At 40.0% G+C, this 9,392-nt stretch overlaps 1 protein-coding gene across 1 annotated transcript in view; it reads right to left on the bottom strand.

The window, feature by feature from the left end:
- Positions 1 to 1,590: 1,590 nt before the first annotated feature.
- UROC1 (urocanate hydratase 1) overlaps positions 1,591 to 9,392 on the bottom strand; it is a 40,233-nt gene continuing 32,431 nt past the window's right edge. Inside the window, exons 18-20 of the mRNA XM_064667476.1 lie at positions 8,169 to 8,250; positions 3,078 to 3,177; positions 1,591 to 1,831 (exon numbers count right to left, since the gene is read on the bottom strand). Of these exons, the coding sequence (XP_064523546.1) occupies positions 1,691 to 1,831; positions 3,078 to 3,177; positions 8,169 to 8,250 (323 nt within the window). The 3' untranslated portion in view covers positions 1,591 to 1,690. The remainder of the gene's footprint in view (positions 1,832 to 3,077; positions 3,178 to 8,168; positions 8,251 to 9,392) is intronic.

Below are 9,392 nucleotides of genomic sequence, written 5' to 3'. Positions count from 1 at the left end.
AATACTTAGCACAAGAGGCAATACAGAGCTGCAGAGTGAGCTCACCTGTGTGTCCCATGGGATATAGTAATTGTATAGTTTCTCAAGACCCCTCAGTCCTGAGGACTGCAGCTCATCACATCCCATCTACAGCAGCCCACACAGGTTTACGTGTGTAACACCGCTTTTTGTTCCAAGAGGTAATGGATACAGTGCCAAGCAGATTGAGTGACAGGCCAGATCAAGTCCAATACCACATGTGGACTGAGGGAAGGGACTGGTGACACTGCATTCATGTTGGAGCAAAGCCCATGTGCAAAAGCCACGCTTAGCATGAGACAGGATAGCTAAGAATTATTTTTGAACACACAAATGTGTAGATGTGTATGTAAAACCTGTCTGTAAATATGAGTATGTATCTGTCACTGTGTGTGTGTATAGGGGCTTCAAAACCAACCTCAATTCTTTGCTCAGCATCACAGCTGATTAGAACAAGATACCTCAGCGAGTTACTGTTAACACAGATGTAGGTTCAGGTGCAAAACATGCAATCCTTCAGTTGCACATGGGCACACAGGGTTCTGTGCCTTCCTAACCCTTCCAGGGAAGGAGGGAGGCTGAAAACACCTTTCTATCTCTATGTTACATTATAATCAGCTAATGTCTAGAGGAAGCCTATACTGTCTTGTCTTTGGTGCTTTAGTTTGTTTCACATCAGTCATGTTTGTCTGGCTTTTTTTCCAGAAGGAAAATCTACATGACAATTTTCTTACAGTGCTTTATTAATTGCACTACTCACAAAAGGAGGAGTAGCCCACGTTTTTTCATTAAACAGCAGCAGCCGGCACAAAAGGATCTAGGTTTTCTGGGGGATTCCATTCATTTAGAAGACTCTCAAATGCAATAGCCTTCTACAGGAGAACAAACTCGTGACTGTGAGAGAGCAAAGGGCACACAACATCATATGCAGCAAAATGGCACTATCTCAGACCAGTGGAGATTTTATGAGTTGTTCCATATTTTCCTGGCCTTGCTGTACAAGGTTTGGACATGGTCTAGTTCTTACTGCCCTCAGGGTTTTCCACCCACTTTGTTGTCACTGCATTCTGTCCCTGCTTGTGAATATCTTGGGTGAAACTTTCAGGGAAAAAATCATGCAGGTTTAGCTGCACTTGACCAGCTAGAGTTTCTCTGCCACTTTCTGCTGCAATCATGTGATATCAGTACATCCTCCATCAGCCAAAGAATAATTTTGTTTGCACACCCTTGTGTTTGGCTACCAGATTTCACATCTCTCTGCTGGTAGCAGCAGAATCAGAGTTCAAATTTCCAGTCCACATTTGATTTCCCAGATCTAAAAATCTCATTAGTCTATGAATTATCAGGAATAAGTGCTTGTTTTGTTGTTTAGGGGTTGCTGGTTGGTTTTTTTTCCATTTTCGAGGACAAAGTTCCATGTTCCTCTCCTTATAATGAATAGTTTCTTATGGCAAACACTGTCCCAAATATGTTAGTGAAAAGATTGTTCCTGGCATCAGCAGACCTGTCACAGATATAGATTTGCCCCCTTAACAAGCAAAAGAGGAAAAAAAGGAACTCACATGGAACAGATATTTGCAAGGCTTTTATCATTTGGCCAGAGAGCAGAATAGGATATCAAGGAAGCAATTTCAAATATATCTGCAAGAACAACTTTGCTCTTGGAATACCACTACTGTTTCACAGCTTGCTCCAAGATGTTCTCATCCACCACCTTGTGAGGGAGGGTCACCCTCAATGTGTCATTCTCTTTCATTGCTTGGCAGATGGTTTCATAAGCAAAGGCATTACCCGACCAGCAGCGCCTGGCGACCTGTCAGAGCAGAAAATCAGCGGCTGTAAAAATCCTACATTTCTCTTACCACATCCGTCTTGCACAATATTTGCGCAAACACTGGCACTGAATTTCACAATAATAAATCTCTCAGCCCTCTGCCAGTTTCTAGTTTCCTTATTGATTTTGCAAGTAATTTTTGTAATACCTACTTCATTTTTATGAGTAGTATTTGGGCAGATGTGGTACTTTTCCATGCATAACATTGGACAGATAACATTGGTAGAGCCAGGTACCTTATAAACTTAAATTTTCTCACTAAAAATAATCGTGCACTCCACCCGAGCTCTGCAAAGCTAGCACTTGCTTTAGATAACAGTATAATTTAAGCAATCAATGTTTTTGTAGTGGGATAAATATTTAAAAAGGAAAATGTCACTCAATGTATTTTCAACTATGAAATCAAGGAGGCAAATTCTCTGCCCCCATGTAAGGATGAAAGTCTATGGACAGACAGAACTCATAAACCCCTCTTCCATCAGCAAAACCCTGATCTATGTACAAGCAAAATTCCTCATGAAAAAAAAAAAAATCAAGATTTGGCACCAAGGAAATAAGTCCTTCCCTCCATTCAAAGACTTACAAATCCCTATTATGGATTACAAATCAGTGTCTGAAATATTCAGAATGCTCAAAAGCATTCAAGAAAGAAAATAATTAAGTTCCAATTTAGCAAAATATTTAAGCATATGATTAATATAAGGCTAATAAATTCCCAGGATCACAGCAACAGCAGCTAGAAATGACCTTTCAAGTCAAAAACTCCATTTTCCTGTCACTCAGCTATGATTATTCCTGGCAACATATTTTTAAGGGTACACTCCACATTTTCAGTCTTATATATAATAACATGGGTAGCACTCTCAGCTTGTTCTTTTTCAACATGTGCATGGAAGACTGGGGTTTTTGCTCGTAATAAATCAGAGCAGCAAAAGATGGTTTTTAATAGGCTGTCTCTGATACACAGTTCTCGTTAAGGATCTGTCTCTGTTAACCTACAAATTAATATAATTATCATTCTCTTTTTTCCTTAATGGTTTACTAGTGTGTTATTTCAGATCTGGGACAGGGAATACGTGCAAATTGTTCCTACTCTTCTATCCCAAGTCATGCCAGGTCTCATGGGGATTAAAATATGTTTAGCACTGGGAAAAAAGTGCCTAAATAAACATAGTCATGAGGCAGAAAAATATTAAAGTGAACACATATAATGAGCTTTGCTTACCCCATTGGAAACATCCCAGCTGAGCATCATCTTAGCTCGTTCTTCAGCCTCCTTGGACCCATCCAACACCAGGCCAAATCCCCCATTGATCACTTCACCCCTAAAAAATATAAATGTAAGAGCATGAAATGAAAGTAACCCAATCAAATCAATCCCACAAAATTCACAGGAGTTAATTTATTCAGTTGCACTGCAAGAAGAAGGATAAGAACATAGAAATGGTCTGAATAAGAGACTATCAGTGACCTTTTATACTTAAAAAAAAAAAAAGAGGTCTACACACTGTACTGGCTCTAAAAATAAGTGAAGAAAGGTTAACACCTCTGATGAGCCAGGGTATTTTTAAAGGTTAAGATCTTCATGTTTGCTACACTACATCCTGCCATATAGACAGGATCATGCGGAGGACAGTGTACTTATTGAAGCAGACAGATGGATCTATTTATATTCTCTTGGGACAAATGGGAGAGCATAAGTATTTTATTAAAAAAGCGTTAACCGCCGCTTAATGCACATCTGCCTCAATCATTTCCAAAACAGTAATTCATTTTGTATGAGATACATAGATGTTTAAAGACACCAGTGCCAACTTTTCAGGAAGCAGACTTATTGGCAGAAGAAGAACAGAAATATGTTAAAACTAACAGATTATTCTTGGGAGAAATAACAGTCTGGTTTTAAAGGACAGGGAAAACACGTAGAGCAAAACATCTTGTCTGACTTCAGCATCTGGCCTGCTCAAGTTTCGCTTCCATGGCATATGGTGAATAGTGGTGGATACAGCTGGTTCCTGTAAATCTGTGTGAGTTCTGGCATTATAGCTCAGCATCAGCAATACCTGAGGGACAGGGCATATCATACAACAATACGTGGTATGAGAGACTAATGGGAATCCCTGGAGGCAGGCTTTTGTCCTCTGAGTTTTACAGTTAATATAAGTTTACAAAATTTACATAGAACAACATCAGACACATCCATTAATCAGATAGGAGCTGCATGTCTTCCAGTCCAGGAAGGAATTGTTTCTTACTGTATATTTTCCAGCAGTAAGTAACTTGATCTTCTGAGAAAATGGTGAAATGAGGCTAAACTAGAGCTTCACAGACCTGAGATCTACTTCCTGAAACTAGAACTCACATTTTCAATATAATGTTGTTACTCATATGATGTTAATTCCCTTTTTCTACTTATATACAGTACCCTATCACATAGCTCAGGAACTTGGAGCTCCAGATCTCACCATCATGGTACTTTTTCTGTCAATTCCCTCCACTTTTGCGTTATTGGACATGTTATTACTAAAAAAACAACATTTTCTCTTTAAAGGCACAGTTTTCTTGAAAGTGACAGTTCTCATAGCAGAACATCAGCAAGTGAATCAGGTTTTTTAACAGGAAAATCTGAGTCAAAGTCATGTTTCCAATTGAGATGTTTTAATACTGTAAGATCTGACTCTTCAAAATAAAACTATTCTTTTTGATTAACAGTGTCAGTGTTTTACAGCCCGGAATTTAATTCCCAGGATGTTTTTACTGTGTGAAATTTTTCACTGCTTCTGCTCTTAGTCTCATTTGGGGATGAATACAAACATTCTACTTTTTGAATAGCTCATTTTGTTACTGTCTTCTCCAAAAGAGGGGACCAGACTGGATGACAGTGTTACAAATGTAATTATACCAGGGCCAATTACCTCACCATACTCTGCTGCTCCTGTGTACATAGACCAAATTATCATTCTTTACTGTCAAAGTATCAAGCCAGAGTACACTTAGGAACATCAGTGATGCCACTGCAATGTATTTGGGTCACAGAATGAGCACCCTTCAAGACAGCCTATGGGAATTATGAGACAATAAGAAAATCACACCTCTGGATGAGTGCTGTACAAAGATATTCCATATGGGAAGATGATGATGCTCTTTCAGTGGCAAAGATTCCCTCTGTCCACAGCATCCCAAAGAGCATCCTTTGAAGCTTAGGTATGAACAGAGAGCATTTGATCTAACTTGTACTCCATAAATTTAGAGCCTCTCCATCGATTCTCAGGGAGTTACTCTAGTGTAAATCAGAATCACTCATCAGAATCTGTTCTACTGTCTAAAAATCTCTCCTGCATTAAAGGCCAATGTTTGTTATGATGGATTTTCTATCAAAACTTCTCACTCTTAAAGGGGAGCATTCTGCCTTCATTAGCATTGGGTCACATTTTCATGTAATTAAAGAAACATGTGGCATCGTGACCTAAGCTACCTCCTATAATTTCCAGATGTCTCCTTCTAAGGTGATCAAAGAAAACAAGGCCTCTCTCACAATCAAGATGTCACACTGTCAACAGAGCAGTTCGATTCTTAAATTGCTTCTGCCTTTTTGTTACTGCAGGTTATTCAGGCTCTGTGCTAATATACATTCTCCAGCAAAGAAACAGGCTGCCAAAAATCAATAACAATAATTTGCTGTAATTATAGTCAAGGTTAATCTTAAGTCTCTCCAACAGCACATGTGATCCAGATTCCAGCTAAATAAATATTAATCCTGCTTTTTCTGTTTGTCCCACAAGGCTGTAACACAGAAAAATCAAAGCAGGTAAAAAGGCACTTCTGTAGTCTCATAGGAAAGACACAGCAGATTCTCAGTAGTTCCAGGCAAGCCTCTGCAGGGAGGACTCTGCAGCTGAACACAGTGCAATTGCCATTTTTTAACTCCCTGGACAGAAACTTTCCAAGAGCTTGATTTCTCTCTAATCACATGTCTTTGTTTATAAATATATATAAGCTTCCACTTGCACTTTTACATTTCGAAATCAGCTGATGACAAGAAGAATTTAACAAGCGTGTGGAGATTTTTTTATGGCAAGGTCAGCTGCATTTTTACAGCTCCAGAGAAAAACAAAAACAGGGTCCAAAACCCTGAAGGCATCTATCTCTTCCAAGCAAAGAAAACAATTTGACTAGGGGTTGTTTCACTTCTTTTACCACCTTTAAATTATTCCCCTCTCTCCTTAGAAGGCCAAGGGGTGCAGCTCTTTAACTAACCAGGGTGGTGCCACGATTAGTTAAGCCAAGCAGAACCACCTGTCGTGCCCCGGCTTTCGGGGGCTCTCCAGACCACAGCAGCTAATGACACAACGTTGTTACCACATCTGAATCTCAGCATGGTGGCTTATTAAGGCTTGTGCAGAGACAGGCCTAATTTTCAGGCCCTGCATTCTTCACTGAAGCACAGTAATTTAATCACAGAGGGCTGTGACTGCTCCCAAGAGGTGAGTAGAAGGTGAGCAGATACTGTTCTGCAATGACCAAGGTGAACAGACACTGTTCTGCAATCACAAGCCCCCAAGCAGCCAGAGGAAATGACAAAAAGGATAAGCAAACCGTGTTTTTCCAGATATTTTGATTTCAGTAAATAACCACACACTAATTTTCTGATTCATTACATAAATTATAGCACCTCTGTTCTGCCTTGGGGTAAAGCTTCTTTTATGATGCAATTCCACTTAACAACTAAAACACTATAATTAAAATTGCAGTGTGGTCAGTGCCAGTTTTCCAGAAGTAAGGGCAGTCTCACTATTCAGCCAAGCTCTCTGAATTGCCCAAAGGGCTGGAAATGTGCAGGAGGGATTGGCTTTAGAGAAGCCAGAAGTAGGATCATTTGTATCCTTCGAATTAAGCATCATCGGTGCAAAAACATTAATGGCATAAGTAATTATTTTAGCAATACTAATAATGATAATTAGCATAAAAATATCCTGAATACTTTGAACAATGTGTTGTGATTTTCTTTACTTGTATTTCAGATGTTTTAAAAGGTTGAACTCAGTTAAGGCAATTCAGACAGAATTAGTCTGCTGCTATCTCTGGAGTCTGAGACCGAGGTGACCAGAGTAGGAAGACATTCTGGCATATATTTTCCATTCAGAGTTATGGAAATTGTGAATGAAAGCCTGGCTATGGCTTCTTATCGCTGAAATCAGTAAAGGCAAACTTTCATTTCATGCGCCCAAGCTCTCAGAGAGTTTTCTCATCCCCTTGTTCAATTTTGCTCTCATGTACCTTCTATGCAGTAGTTACTTCATTGAAATCAAAGGAATTAAGAGTACAGAGAGGGAATTCTTCAGCTGACCTCCAGGGATATTTTCTAGTTTCAGCTCATCTGGATGAATAACAATTAAGTATCATCAAATGTCTCTGAGGATAACATCTCCCACAGGTTCTTTGGATTGCTGTTGTTGGCGTATTCCAGCACTGGTTAAAACAGGGAAGTGGGAGGGTTCACTACAGTATTTCAACTCGTGACACTACCAAAAGAAGACATGACTGTAAATAGGAGAGGCTTTGCTGGAATATGCTGGAAACGACAAACCATAACTAAGGACTCTGCAATGTGGCCAGGCTATTCTTTTCCCTACACTACTGCCAATCCAGAGTAACCTTTTAGTGTCACATGGAGGAGATTAGTTTCCCTCTCCATATATAATATTTCTTTCATTCTGCTTCTCACTTCAAGCATTTCACTAGTTCTGCATCTCAGGGAAGGAGATGTTTAATTCAGTCCTTAGCAGTGTCAGGCACGAGTAGGGAGAGAAAGACTCTGGGTTTTGCTGGCACCTGAGCAGTTTTATATCAATAACCCCTAATTGCACTTCAGCACATGAGCATTTATATTGGGGTCCTAAGGTCACAGATTTAAATACAGCTTAAGGGGAAACCTAAACATAATCCATCCACTAACACTCTGACTACACATCTGTGAAGACAGCTCTGAAAGTAGGATCTGTTCAAAAAGACCACAGCAGACTGTCCTTGTTTGGCAAATTAAGTTCTTCAAACTGTGCTGTGGCCAGTCTTTAAAACAGTTTTTCTGGGCATATGGGCATTAATTAGAAAAGCCTCTATAACACCACACTGCCTTATAATTTGTCCTCCCAGTCCTTGTTTCCAAACCCATCCTTCCCATCATCACGACATCATACTACTCCAGTACTACACACATCTTTTCAGCAGTTCCCTCCTGTCTCTCCTCCTCACACACATGCACAGCAGTGGGAATGGGATTCAGAGTCCAGCTTTAGAAACATAAACAAGCTCTTACCAGCCAACTCCACCACCATTGTGCAGTGCGACCCAGGTCGCTCCTCTGAACGAATCTCCCACAAAGTTCTGCACTGCCATGTCTAGGAGGAGAGGAGAGGAGAGGTGTTATGGATCTCACATGCTGCACTCGTTTTTCTGTTGTGCTGCTCACTCCTTCCATTGACACCTCCATTGTGGCTGTGGGAAGGCAGCGTTTACTCACAGCTTCTCTCACAAATTTACACTCAACATCTCATTCTTGGGAAGAATAGGCAGCAGAGATTGTCCTCCCACTCACTGCCCCTACACTGGAGGAAAGAAATGCCGGTTCCACCCTATAGTTTGTGAGGGCTGTGGTGCTTTCTGCATTTGTGCTCCAATTCAAGCAGATGAGGGACCTACCACTCCTCAGCTGGGAGGTACCTCCTCAGGGTGGACAGAGATGCAACCCCCTCCTTTGGGTGCCTCAGTCATGGAAGAGCAGGCTGGAAACATCTGTGTGGATGGATTCAAGATGGAGAGGACGCCTGAAACACTACACACCTTGCAGTTCTCTGAAGTCTGAAGTATTTTCAGATCTGAGTGCAGAGTTATTTCAGCCCTATGCAGAAAACCAGCCTAAAGCTAAGGAGTTGCATTTTGGGAACAAAGTGCACCCCAATTCTCTGAATATGAGGGAATTTTACCCTGAACAGGAACTGCTGAAACCACAAAGAAGGTTTCTTTTGTTTTAAAAAAACCCCACACTAAACTAACAAACAAGAAAACTCACCCTCAAAAAACCAAACCAAAAACCCCTCAAAGAACGTAATTTAGCAAACAAATGTAATTTGACTAATGTAAAATGCATGACTTCCACCAAATTATTCACTAGAATTTTGGATATTTACTACAATATGTGCTAAAGCATATACCCAGAGAGGTGGAAAGAGGTACATACGGAAAATAAAAGAGTAAAAATTACTGAAAACATTTGTCTAGATTTAATTCAGAGGAGATTCAATACACAATTTGCCATGTTTTTAACAGGAAAAATAAAAGAAAAACAAATCCCTACCAGCCAGATTTGCAGACCCAATTATGTGTCTGATGGAAAAATGAGTTTATTTGAGCACTAATCTATGTGAAACCCTGTCAAAAGCCCCATTATGGTATCTTTTATCTGACATTATGTCGCTTTAATAATGCAATTATCATAATTACAGTGCTGTCAAGATGGAATGGGAGAGATCTAAATCACCAT

This window comes from Pseudopipra pipra, chromosome 11 (genome assembly GCF_036250125.1).
Source record: "Pseudopipra pipra isolate bDixPip1 chromosome 11, bDixPip1.hap1, whole genome shotgun sequence".
NCBI classification, from domain to species: Eukaryota; Metazoa; Chordata; class Aves; order Passeriformes; family Pipridae; genus Pseudopipra; species Pseudopipra pipra.
This window is presented reverse-complemented; position numbering and strand designations above follow the sequence as displayed.